The 14,047-nt window shown below is 39.6% G+C and overlaps 1 protein-coding gene and 1 long non-coding RNA gene across 3 annotated transcripts in view; both read left to right on the top strand.

Annotated features, from left to right (window-relative positions):
- LOC147761788 (uncharacterized) overlaps positions 1 to 14,047 on the top strand; it is a 256,913-nt gene that overhangs the window by 198,938 nt on the left and 43,928 nt on the right. The gene's annotated exons all lie outside the window — the stretch shown is intronic.
- On the top strand, positions 2,195 to 8,844 carry LOC147761789 (uncharacterized). The gene is made up of 10 exons (XM_087013697.1): positions 2,195 to 2,824; positions 4,989 to 5,146; positions 5,348 to 5,415; positions 5,630 to 5,791; positions 5,967 to 5,999; positions 6,201 to 6,235; positions 6,411 to 6,437; positions 6,603 to 6,638; positions 6,830 to 6,965; positions 7,805 to 8,844. The coding sequence occupies exons 1-9, from the start codon at positions 2,822 to 2,824 to the stop codon at positions 6,962 to 6,964; spliced, it is 657 nt and encodes a 218-aa protein (XP_086869823.1). The 5' UTR covers positions 2,195 to 2,821; the 3' UTR covers position 6,965; positions 7,805 to 8,844.

Raw genomic sequence — 14,047 nt, 5'->3', positions numbered from 1 at the left:
AGAAAGAAAGTATCTTAGAGTGACAGTCATAAAGCACAAGAGAGAGAGACAAAAAGTGAGTGAAACGGGCTGCGGGTAGCCCTCGGGCTACCCGACGTAGTCGGGAAAAATTGTGAAGAATTTTCTTTTCGAAGATTAGTCTATTTTTTTTTTTGTAGTATTTTGGCTGACAGTTATGTACCTTTAGTTTTTAGCGAGTTTCTTAACGCAATCCTGTAACTGCATTCACCGTGACGTGCTCCGGAGGACAAGTGGTGGCTGTCAGATCATGGGATCCCTTGGTTGCAGATGTTTAGGATCCTGGCCAAGGAAGCCGCTGCGGCATGGACGATTTTGGGTGAAAGGCTGATCGGGTCCAAGACGTCATGTAGGAGGCGCCGTCGACAGCTCGGAGCTGAAGGGAAAATGCCAGCCCGAGTGCGCAGTGTTCCCCCGTGTATGATCGGGGCAGTGTTATGTTCTTATTTTGTTTTAGTTCGGTCAGCCGGACGTGTCCCTTTGCATGCAGCTACCGGAAAGCGAAAAGAGACAGTAATGGTGAAGGACGTCCTAACCCTCGATCACGGTGCTCCCCTAGGAAACCTCTGCTCCCGCCGAGGCAAGACTGGGAACTTCCCATGGGACAGACGGGTCCAGGGCGTAGATAATGCAGGAAATGCGCCACGGAAGATTAACCTTGCTCTTTCAGAGCTAACAGTCACAGGTTCTGGGTCCGCGGGGTTTACTGCCGCCAAGATGTTCAACAGCCGGAATGCTGAGAAACTGAACAGAAGCCCACCATGAAGATGTCGTCACCATCCCCTAGATGACGCCGCCGCGTTCAACGGTCGTCGTTATGCCGTCCCCAGGCGTACGATATCGTTGAGGGTACCATGAAGATAGAAGCTGATTTGCGCTACGCTACCATGAAGAAAGATGCTGATTTGCGCTACGCTACCATACCATGAAAAACGTTGCTCGATTTTATTACAAACTCTATGGCTTTAGGCCTTGTATATATCTCTTGAAATATCTCTTTTATTGAAAGCAAATTGGTGTATAATAATAATATTTGAACTGTAACCATATGCCTTTGTTGTTAATTTCGAAGGACGGGGATAAACTTTCCCTGTTTCAACATCATATTCTCACGTCGTGTCCGGGGTCGTGCGCCGACGCGGCGACCTCGCGCGTTACATTGGTAGCAGCGGTGGGATTGTCCTTCGATGCGCTATGGTTACTTGGTCATGAATGGATGATAATTATTATCATTATTTTTTTTTAATATCTCTTGTCAGAAGAAGTCAGAATGGAAAATGTTAAGGTAGACAACTTTGACCAGTCAAGTGAGAGTGACAAGAAAACAGAACTCCGTCAAATGACAGAACAAGTACGGCAAGCCGATGGCAAGCCGCTACCCGTATTGGGCCGAATGAAAGTATCCATTGACGTGCAGGATCAACCCACTGAGTTAGACGTTATTGTGGCGGACATACAAAACCAAGGTATTTTGGGCCTAGATTTTCAGGTGTCAACAGCAAGCGTTCTAGACTTTCAAGGTTTCAATCTTCACTGTGAGGGACAAAAGCTGCCCTGCCTAGATCAAAATGCAGAGCCATTTTGTGCCCGCGTCCATATCAAACAGACCATCCGTATCCTGCCAGGTCATGAAGTAGTGCTACCTGCGGTACGCGGACAGACAAGCGGTCTTGCAGAGACGACCCAGGGACTTATGGAACCCCTGGAAGAAGGTGGACTAGCATCACGAGGACTGATGGTGGCCAGACTTCTGGTTGATCTCACTGCAGAAGAGTTCCCAGTTCAGGTTTTCAATCCGGGGGAAGAAGCAGTGATTCTGTACAAGGGGACTACAGTGGGTACTCTTTCTACTGTGGAAGATAAAGACATCGCAGTGATCAAACGAGGGGGACTTAAGGTACACACTCTCCAAAAGACAAATGAGAAAATGGTCCTCCCTGAGTTTCTCCTTGATTTGTTGGAAAGAAGCACGAGCTGTCTAGACCGACAACAGACAGAGGCCATTAAACGATTGCTTACAGAGTTCCAAGATGTCTTTGCAAAAGATGACTTCGACCTTGGCTGCACGGGCATCGTACAACATTCTGTTAACACTGGAGATGCAACACCTATTCGTCAGGCCCCCGTTTCACAAAGAATCTTAAATCCGTAGACGTCTTACTCGAGCTGGGTGGCCTAGCTACAGGGTAGGTCGACTTAGCTGAAGTCGACTTGGAGTGTTTCACAAAGAACCTAACGTCTTAGCTTGATGAACTTACCGAAGTCGACTTGGTTCACGCGCGTTCGTCGCTCTTGTGGTATTGGAGGTTCAAAGTTGCCGTTGTTTTGATCACGTGACCCACGCTCGCTGCTTCGTACGACGTAGGTGAGTTTTTATTTATGCAGCTTTTATTTTGATGAAACGAAACTAAAAATGGCATTATCGGCATTGCATTGCTTTGAAATGAATAGAAAAGAGTTATATTGACTATGTTTATACAAATTAATTGTGCTATTTTGTGGCATTTTACATTTAACAAATTAAAATGAAAAACTGCTTAAATTATATGAGGGTAAAAATTGCAGGAAATACAGTATGTGTAAGTGTGCGCTCTTCACACACATAACTTATTTACTCTAATAATTATGTTCCATTTAAATATTACGAGACACTCAATAATATTTAACATTATAGCAAATATATAAATATATAAAAAATATACTTTTATTGACTTTTGTAAATTATAAATAAATATATATTAAACAAATAAAAAAAAACATGACATTTTAATTGTTCCTTCTCCTAGGTTTGTCATTGAACAAAATGGTAAGTTTAGTTTAAGTTCTCCACTCAAATGTTGATTGCTTTATTTTAAACTTTTAAAAATTTTAAGCAGTAATTTAAAAGTGGGATCATTACATTAATTGAAAATTATTTATATTGATTTACAAATACATATATATATTACAGTGTTCTCCACAACTTGAAATTATAAGGTGGGGGAAGAGCAGTTATGGTGAGGGTCTCCGGAAGCGAGCACCAAAGGCGCTCGCCATGCTAGAGGGGTCCGGGGGCATGCTCCCCCGGGAAAATTTAGAAAAATTGGTGCAAATACCTGCATTCTGGGCAATTTTAGAAGTCTAAAAGGTCATTTTTATGGTAAGAGAATTCATCATTTCTCTAATGATAACTATGATCATTTTGTAGATGTTCCTGTGTCAAGTTTTACTTTATATAAACAATAGTCATGGCTCTGAATTAAACTGGACTTTTATTTTTGAATAAATCTCTGAAACATAAGGCATTTCACATTGTTTTTATGGCTTCATTGACATCAGGTTACATTGAAGTAAAGTTAATAAAATGCAGTGCACTTTCTTCATTAAAAAGTACATGCACTTCAGTGCACCAATGAAAGCCTCTTGGTTTCCACAGACACCACATCCTGCATAGCAGCTGCTATCCCTCCATCTACCTTTGATTGTCTGTATTCCACCTCCAAACTGTAAGACACCTGATGCATGGTGGACTGTTCATGTCTCTAATAGTGTCTTCTCTGTACGTCTGGCACCCAACTTTGGTCCAGATGTCAGTGCCTTTCTTGGACCTTTGACCATGGCTTGAACACCAGGCACAAAACATACCTGAAACAATGCATTTCTATGGTTAAACAATGGTATTTGATGATTATGTAGCGTTACATAATAATTTAACGATGCAACGATCTTCCGTCGGACAGATATACGATAGCATCGACGTTGCTGCCTTTGCCCTGCTCTAAATGACTGTGAATGAACTTTTATTGATATTTAAATTAATAAATGGGTTCAAAGTCTCGTAAAGCTTCTCACATTTTAAAAATAATCTAATCATTCCGGATTAAAAACGTATGAATACATCATCTCATTGGGATTGCTCACATTCAAGTGGATTGCGGGAAGGGCAGGTCTAATATTCAAGACTGTCAATCTACTTCCTTATACAAGCATAAAGGCGGGGTAAACGGAGCACGTGACAAAATCAGTCTATCGCTATGCAAGACTACTTTTCACAAACGTCATTCATGAAGAGCACATGGTCGAAACTGGCTAAAACTGCCTACGTGATCGGTAAATGTACAATGTATCTTTTCGATATATTAGCGGCCACGTTTTCTTGTAATACGAAAGAAATACATATGTATTAAATCAACATCCCTGACATTAAAGTGATTGGTTTGGTTTTATTTTCCAGTTGTATATAGATTCCAGTAAGTAATGAGGTAACAAATGCAAGATATGGTGAAATTTGTAAAATTTTATAACGTTAATGATGAATAATGTAGTCAACTTACCTTCATCGGGTTTATGTTGAAGCCATGTATACTTCTTCAACCACGGAGCGTAAAACTCCGTCCTATGTTTGGGTTTTTTAGGTGCTGGTTCGCTGGTCGTTTCGTCATTTACCTGTATGGATGTATCCACTATTTTGTTTGATGAATGTGACTCTCCGCGGGTTTAAAAAAAAGACGTCAACGTGCTCTGCTTTGACGCCATGCTTAGAGATCTTACGTGTTTCTATATTTAATTTTTTTTTGCATTAAAATTCTGTGATAGTCGGTAGATAAGGCGGGGTAAATGGAGCACGTGACAAAATCAGCCTATTGCTATGACTACTTTTCACAAACGTCATCCGTGAAGAGCACATGCATTGGCTACAACTGCGTACGTGAGCGGCAAATGTACAATGTATCTTTTCGATATGTTAGTGTCAAAGGGATGCAAAAACGACAGTCAAGCTATGCAAGTTCAAGTTTAATATCTCACTTTTCTACAAGAAAATAATCTGAAGGTCTGCTCATTGCTCAAAATAAAGGTGGCGGGCCATTTACATAAGGTGGCGCAAAACTCAATAAGGTGGCGCAGCGCCACCTAAAAACAGGTCGTGGAGAACACTGTATATTGTACATATATAATAATATTTAACAAGGTCCATATATGTATTTCTTAAGGAAACCACTAGAAAACCAAATTTTAGCAAAACAGAGGAGATCATTATAGTTGAGGAGTTTAATAAGAGAAAAGCGGTGTTGGAAGGGAAATTTTCATCAAAAATTACAGTGGCAGAGAAGAAGAAGAATTGGGAGGAGATAGCCTCAGTAGTGAACAGGTACAGAGACCTCTTTTTAAGTTATCCTGGCCTGAATTTCAATGACTTTTTTTCTTTCTGAAAAAGCATACTTCTTTTCTATTATAATATATATATATATATATATATATATATATATATATATATTGCTTGTAAATTTGTGTAACTGTATGTTTTGAAATAAATGCTTAAATTTTGACAGTTTCGACTTATAAATTATAGCCAAAACCCATTTGTCATTCGGGATGGGCTAGAGATCAGAAAGAAAATGAAAAACATTACACAGAACGGTAAGAAATTTTGTGCTGCAGCTGCATGGGTCACTTATATACAATTAAATTGTGCAGTACCTATTTTCATTATTAAATTAATATGTTTACTAATTATGTTCCTTTAATGTTAATTTATAACATTTCCCATAAATATCAATATCCTATTAGTTGTATTGGTTACTTGGGGTAGTTGTCTAAAGAAACATTTTTAATAAATTATCCTTGCTTGTAGCCAAAAGAAAGAGGGATGAAACTAGGAGGACTGGTGGAGGCCCTGCTGTGACCATATCCACAGCTGAGGACATGGTCATGGAGGGCCTCCATGGTAGGCCCTCCGTGGATGGTTTAGAAGCTGGAATTGAATTTGGTTTCGAAGGAGAAACCAACTCAGTAGGTAAGTACATTGGTAAATCCACAATAAAAATAAACAATGAAATGTTCAAAGCAAACTCCAGTAACATTTTCTATTATTGCTTTTGTTAATATTTAATTATTAACTGTTATGTACTTATTAGATTAAAGATAACCACCATATTCAAAATTTAATATTGTAATTTTGTTAATTAAAGACTATGCTGCAGGACCCTCAAGTGGTCACACATGTAAGTACAACTTTGATTATAATATAAATTACATACATAGTTTTAATTACACATTTGAGAAATACCTGCATGGATTCTATTAGTAGGATTCTTACAAGTAATTTCAATAATAACAGCAAAAGAAATCTTGAAAAAATGCTTATTTTACTAATTTCTCATTTCTTTGTTAATAGTACAAATGTTTTACCTTTTTGTTTATAGTGGAATTTGAAGAAGGAATAGGGGACAATAACAATGTAAGGATCAATAACATTGTGAGATGTACATGATTGCAGCTTGTGGTTTTAACAATAATATCAATGGAAATATATTTAATACATACATACATAATGGTGTATATAATCTAGCATGTGTATGTAACATATAAATGGTTTAATTTTCCATAATCATGTTGTTATTTTCATTTCTTAGGCTGCAGATGAAGAGTCCACACCAGAGGTTTGCAAATTACATTGTTACTTGTCAAAACTGTGCAATCTAACTTAATTCTATTGTCTATAGATTTTATGATAATTTTTTTTTTAATTTATAGTATGCATTGGCTTATGGTAATTGAAATGCAGTAGTAACACAAACTTTCACATGTTTCAACTTTATTTACAGGAAGTTGCTGAAAATAATTCAGTAGCAGAAAAACCTGTAAGTGATTTTCAAACCTCAATCCTCAAAAACTAAAACCATATATATCATTCGGGTAAAACATTGTTTGATCTCTTGTAAAGTACTGTCACTTTCGGTTAATAATGAAATATTATAATTAATTCTGAAAAATACATTTATCTTTTAAAAAATTGTTATTGTTTCAACAAATTTTCTTTTTTAATGTACAGGTTCCAAACAAGAAGGACAGCGTAAATGACTTGTACAAAGAATATTTAAGGGAGTGGACGGATGTAGCTAAATTGAAAAAGAGAAAGCTGCAGTTGGAGATTGCCTCATTGGAGGCTAATATGCATCAACTTTAAGGTCAGTGTATTAATGATTCAAAACAATGCACATTTTTATGATATAAATGCAGCTACAGTTATGTCAAAGCATATAGTTTTTGGGGTATATCCATCTACATATTTAACATTATGAGAAATATGCTCGTACAACTCCATCTCGCATGGCGAAACCATCATTCTGAACTGGTACTGGTGGGGGTAGTTGGATTTGATTAACAATTTGGGGTGGTGGGAAATTATCATTTACTCTTCTTGCAATGTTATTCAAAATCACACAAGTGCTAATTACAGTTATTGACCTTTCTGGTGTTAAACGGAGAAAATTTAGACAAGGGAATCTGGCCTTGAGAATTCCATTGGTTTGCTCAATTGTAACTCTTGTCCTACAATGGGATCTGTTGTAATTTGTTTGTGGCCCAGGTGCTGGGTTGTGAAAAGGGGTTAGTAGAAATGGGCGACAGCCATATCCACTATCTCCTAAAAGGAAACCACAATGTGGAGCTGAAAAAATTAGAGAAATTTATAAATAGAAATTACCAAATGTACTGAATACTGCTCTTAATGTATAAATTAAAAATCAATTAATAAACCTGTGCTTTTAAAATAAGTATATTAAATATATGTACATTTACCATTTTCTAAGTGCCTGCACAAATTGGACTGCCTAAATATTCTTGAATCATGTACAGATCCAGGCCACTTGACCACCATGTTGGTCACAACAAAGGCATGATCACAAACTAACTGAAAAAGTATGGGGAAATTATATATATAATGTGTGTAAAATAATTTCATTTTTATTACTTAGCTTTGTGTAATGTATATAAAATGTGCTAAGTGTTTACTTTTTATTTACAGCTGAAAACCATGTCAAATGACCAGAGAAGAGTGCAAGGAAATGTGGAGAGTTAAAAGATTTAAGTGCCAGTTTTCTTTAAGCACCAGACAAGTGCGGCAAGGTGGGGGTTCACAGAATTTGACCTTATTGGGCTGAAATACTTGCCTGAGGACCCTATTAACTTCTGCTAAATGTTATGCCATAAAACTGTATATCAGGGGATTTATGCCCAATTTTCTGTTTTTCCAGCTTTCGCAGCAAATTTTCAGTCATTATAAGACATTCAAACTAAAAATATAACCCACCTTGTCCACACTGTACCCCCTTTTTTTACCCCACCCCCCAAAACTAAGTTCACGCATGGCGATTATCAGAGGGTCATATACCCACTAGTAGAAGTCCTATGGCTGTCAAACATGTATGGGTTTGTAAAGGAACATTGAACATATAAAGTACAAAAGAGATCCCTGTGGCCTTTCCTTTTGTTGGCGATATATTTTAATATTAAAATATCTGAAAATTGTGAAATTTGGGTGGGTGTTGCTCTTGTCTTGGCCAGTAATACCTGCTTAATTACTCTAATCACGGCATAATTGAACAATAGGTTTTACAAGAATAGGCAATAGCCCTATAACAGAGCCTACCTTTGGTGGTTAGAAAAACTTGCACTTAAATTGAAATTGTAGTGTTCCGATAAATTTTGTATATTTTTGTGCAAAGTACAAGTATTAAATTGTTAGTGTTTTTCAGCATATTAGTGTATATATATTATAAATGTACATACATGTTTTAGTGTTTGAAATTTTGTAATTTATTGAATTATATTTTTATATTGGAGAAAGGAAAACATTTTTTCAGAAAAGGAATTTGTAAAAATACATGAATTGTTAAAGTTTGTTATATAAAGTTATTGTTATTATTTTTTCACATATTATTGTTACAGCAAGTTTTATTATATTTTAGATTTTAAAAGACATTTTCTCTCTATTTAATCAAATGCTTCATGAAGCAGTGTTGTTCATTGATGTGTTAGTGAAATCAGTGAATTTACAAAAGTCAATAAAAGAATATATATATATATATAATTATTATTATTATTAATTTATGATTTTTTTATAATTCTCAAAATAATGTATTGGATATAAAATATATACAATAACAAATATACTTTTTCGACAAGTCAATAAAACAAAAAAAGTCATTAAATATTTTACCTGTACATTTAGGCTGTGTCTGCCCTTTCTGTTCACAAAATCTGGCTCCCTAGCCCCAGTTGGTGCCAGTATATGTACGTGAGTACAGTCGATGGCACCTATTACATTGGGCATTCCTGTGAAAAAATGTTGAATAAGTTATGAAAAGAAGTTACCAAATATATATTGATGGCCACTTGACCACCAAATGCCGGGTTTTGAATCCAAATACTTAGCTTTTCTTGCAACCGCTCTCCCTACTAAGCTAACGTTCCACGTTGCCCGCCTTTGTTTACATCCACTAAGCACAACATGACCTACTTTATATCTGTAGGCAATTGTTTTAGGTGAGACGAGTGCAATTCTAAGCGCCCTCTATGTTTTCGAATGCTGTCTAATGTAAATAAGGTCAATTGAAGGTTGTGCACTTACCGGCAAGTTGGAAAAACCCCTTCTTTACTTCTTCAAGTCGCCTTCCATTAGGAAACTGTACGAACTGTCCTGCAAGACGTGTTATTTCCACAGTAACTCTTCTTACCACTCTGGACACAGTTGCTTTGGATATTCTGGGGATTGTATCCCCAACAACAAACATAAACGAACCAGTGGCTAAAAATCTCAAAGTAATCAATAACTGAAATAGTGCCGGTATTGAGTGACTTCTATTGGTTGGAGGTTGAATTGTATTATTGATAAATTGAAGGATAAATAAAATAGAATGTCTTCTAAACCTAAAACGCTCCCTCAGCTGATCGTCATTAAAATAATCTAAAGGATTTTCACGGTCTCTGAAGACACGCTCTCTTCGAAGAGCCCAACGATGAAGATTTTGGACAACTACGGCAGCGGCCATTTTGCTGATAGCGACAACTTAAGTCTCCTCCCGAGGAGGCTTGACATCGTCGACTTACAGCTTAGAAAAAAACGACGTAAGCGACCTTTTAGATTCTTTGTGAAACGGGACTTAGTGACGTAACGACTTAATTACGTTGGTAACCAAGCCCTAAGTCAGAGAACCCGACTTAAGTTTTTTTGTGAAACGGGGGCCCGGGATACCGAAGGTTGCCTAGATCACAGCAAGATGAAGCTGATAAACATGTGCAAGAGATGTTAGAAAGGGGCGTCATAGAGCCGTCTGCGAGTCCGTGGGCATCACCGATCGTGCTGGTGACCAAGAAAGATGGGTCTACACGAATTTGTGTTGACTTCCGGAAACTGAACTCTGTCACCATGAAAGATTCGTACCCTCTCCCGAAAATTGATGACACATTTGACGCACTGTCGGGGACAGAGTGGTTTTCTACATTTGATTTGGCCAGTGGCTACTGGCAGGTGCAATTGGATGAAGATGCCAAGAGGAAATCAGCGTTTGCTGTCCGAGGCGGGCTTTTTCAATGGAAGGTTATGCCATTTGGGATGTGCAACGCGCCAGCCACCTTTGAACGACTCATGGAGCAAGTGATGAGTGGACTCCACTGGAAAATTCTCCTCGTGTACTTGGACGACATCAAACGTTCGAAGAGGAGGTAGAAAGGGTCAAAGAGGTCTTCCGTCGTCTCCAAGAGGCCAAGATGAAGTTGAAGCCAAAGAAATGCCACCTGTTTCAGTCAGAAGTGAAGTACCTCGGTCACGTTGACTCCAAGCACGGGGTTAGAACAGACCCAGACAAGATCGAGGTGATAAAGGAGTGGAAAACCCCCGGAACGGTAACGGAAGTTAGAAGTTTTCTGGGGTTAGCGTCCTATTACCGGAAGTTCATAAAAGGGTTTGCCAATATAGCCAGACCCCTACACCGTTTGACAGAGAAGGGAAATCTCTTCCTATGGAATGAAGAGTGTGAAGACTCTTTTCAAGATCTGAAGCAACGACTTATTTCTTCCCCCATTCTTGCTTATCCAAGCATTGAAGGTCGCTACATATTAGATACAGACGCCAGTAATTTTGGTATGGGTGCAGTGTTGTCTCAAGTCCAAGAGGGACAAGAAAAAGTTATAGCCTATGCTAGCAGGGCCTTCACAAAAGAAGAACGAAACTACTGTGTCACAAGAAAAGAATTTCTGGCAGCAATTCATTTCATGAAGCATTTTCGCAGCTTCCTGTATGGACAAGATTTTACTTTGCGTACCGACCATGCAGCCCTGACTTGGCTTCTCAGAATGAAAGATGCCGAGGGACAGTTGGCCCGGTGGATACAAGTAGTAGAAGAGTACCAACCTAACCTAGAACATCGAGCTGGAAGGAGTCATGAAAATGCGGATGGGCTATCCCGTTACCCTTGCCATCAGTGTGGACGAGAAGAAGAACCCAAACAACAGGGCCGTGTGATGAAGAGACGCTGGATTCGCCAGGATCAGATGCACCCTCAACCAGCTCACATAAGAAGTATCTCCATTGCCCCTTTGGTGAAATTAGAAGAGATGGCTGAGGCCCAGGGAGAGGATGCAGATATCCGACCAGTTCTAGTAGCCATGCGTAAAGGATCTGGACCATTAGAGTATGGCCAGGAACCATGGTCTCCAGCCATCCGCACCCTTGTAGCTAAATGGGACCAGTTGTCTCTAGAATCTTGAGTGTTATGCACAACAGAAGAATCAAACGATGGATCGGTGACAAGACCCCTAGTGATTGTCCCTAAGGTATATCGAAAGATGATCCTGGAGCATTTCCATTCGCATCCTACTGCCGGTCACATGGGTGCAGAGAGAACATTAGCCAGGATACAGGAACGATACTGGTGGTATGGTGTAGCCAATGATGTAAGGTCCTGGTGCAAAAATTGCAGAACTTGCCAAAAGCAACAGACATATGGAAGAAAACCTAAGGCGCCATTACAACAGTTTTTCGTGGGAGCTCCTATGGAACGGATAGGAATGGACATCTTGGGACCATTAAACCAGAGTAACCGAGGTAATCGAGTTATCTTGGTGGTATGTGATTATTTCACCAAGTGGGCAGAAGCATTTCCATTGCCAAATCAAGAGGCCAACAAAATAGCCAAAGTCCTAGTGGAGGAGGTCTTTACAAGGTTTGGGACACCTGGCAGCATCCACTCTGATCAGGGTAGAAATTTTGAGTCTTCAGTTATGCAAGAGGTCTGTGCCATGATGGGTATAAACAAGACCAGGACCGCTCCCTTTAACCCCAAGTCAGATGGCTTTGTGGAACGCTTCAATCGGACCCTAATAAACGGCATAACTAAGTTTCTAGAACCCAGCAGGAACCAGAAGGACTGGGATGAGAAGATTCCGCTTTTCCTAATGGCATACAGAAGCTCTAGACATTCCAGCACTGGCGAAACGCCCAACATGATGATGCTGGGAAGAGAAGTAGACTTACCCGTCCACGCAATGATTGAAGAGCCACCCTCGGCAGATCAAAACCAGACAGATTACGCATACAATCTTCGAGAAAATCTGACAGAAGTATGGAGGAGAGCGACGGAGAAACAACAGAAGAGTGCTGTAATTCAGAAACGAAATTACGATTTAAGAGTCCACGGAGACGTGTTCAAGAAAGGCGACTTGGTGTGGTACTACAATCTCAAGAAGAAGAAAGGTGTCAGTCCAAAGCTTCAACCCAAGTGGCTAGGTCCCTATGAGGTCGTGGAGAGATTGTCTGCCCAAATTTATCGAATACAGCTGAATTCCAGAAGTCCACCTAGAGTAGTACACTACGATAATTTGAAAGCATGTTACTAGGTGGACGTACAATTAAAATATAAATTCTATTTTTGTCACGTTTCAGTGCCCTTGCTGACCTGTCGTTTATGCCAGGCCTCTTTTACTCAAAGAGACAAGAAGAGGAAACATGAGCAAGAAATCCATGCATTCTGTAATCTGTGCCACAAGATACTGATAGACAAGGACTACCTGGAAAAACACCTGCAAAAGCGGCATCCTCTACCCACTGTACAAATTGCACGCATCAATAGCCCCTTGGTAGTGAAGGTCAGCCCGGAAGAGGAGGCATCTTTGGAACAATCACCAGAAGAGTCAACACCTGCGCTAGACCCACCTGCAGTGAAGGAGGAAAAAGAAGACGTGCAGTTAAATCCAATACTACCCAAAGTTTACAGAAGACCAGCCCCTGGAGGGAAGAACATCAAATTCTCAGATCCCCCAGAGTCACCTCCCACAGAGTGGACAGATGAAGAAGAAGATGATGATGAAGACGACGATCCAGATGATGAAGAGCCTCTGAGACCCAAGAGGTTGATAATTGTTAGAAGAATTAAGTACCCAGATGGGAGATTTGAACTCCGAAAGGAGTATCACTTTTGAGAATTTTGTATGAAATTCTGAATGTTATTAAATAATTGAACGTTTTCTTTTTGGCTTCTGTTGTTCCTGTGAAGAAACTAATTTTGATTCGGGAGAATCAATTTTAAAAGGATGGGGGCAATGTAACGAACGGGGCTCCAATAGCTCTACACCGATGCCGACAAAAATTTACCAGTCCAACTTTAGTTGCCGTTCTAGAGCCGTTTAAAGACGAAAAGATGCCAAATACCCCATGATTTTAAACAAAGAAAGAAACGTTAGATTTGTACTGCTGTACGGGAAAGAATCAACAACGTCGTTCCAACCGTGTCGACGTGCCGTCAGAAAGTGTGACCGCGCGACCTGCGGTCATGACGTCACGGTCGCTATAAATAACCGCTCAGCTGATCGTTAGCGGCGTCTTTCAAGTTCTTCAAGTTGAAGCGGGGAAGAAAGAAAGTATCTTAGAGTGACAGTCATAAAGCACAAGAGAGAGACAAAAAGTGAGTGAAACGGGCTGCGGGTAGCCCTCGGGCTACCCGACATAGTCGGGAAAAATTGTGAAGAATTTTCTTTTCGAAGATTAGTCTATTTTTTTTTGTAGTATTTTGGCTGACAGTTATGTCAGCTACATGTACCGTTAGTTTTTAGTGAGTTTCTTAACGCAATCCTGTAACTGCATTCACCGTGACGCGCTCCGGAGGACAAGTGGTGGCTGTCAGATCATGGGATCCCTTGGTTGCAGATGTTTAGGATCCTGGCCAAGGAAGCCGCTGCGGCATGGACGATTTTGGGTGAAAGGCTGATCGGG

This window comes from Lingula anatina, chromosome 5, assembly GCF_051362555.1.
Source record: "Lingula anatina isolate TDL-2025a chromosome 5, LinAna3.0, whole genome shotgun sequence".
Taxonomy (NCBI): Eukaryota; Metazoa; Brachiopoda; class Lingulata; order Lingulida; family Lingulidae; genus Lingula; species Lingula anatina.
The sequence above is the reverse complement of the archived record's forward strand: the minus strand, read 5'-3'. Positions and strand labels throughout refer to the sequence as shown.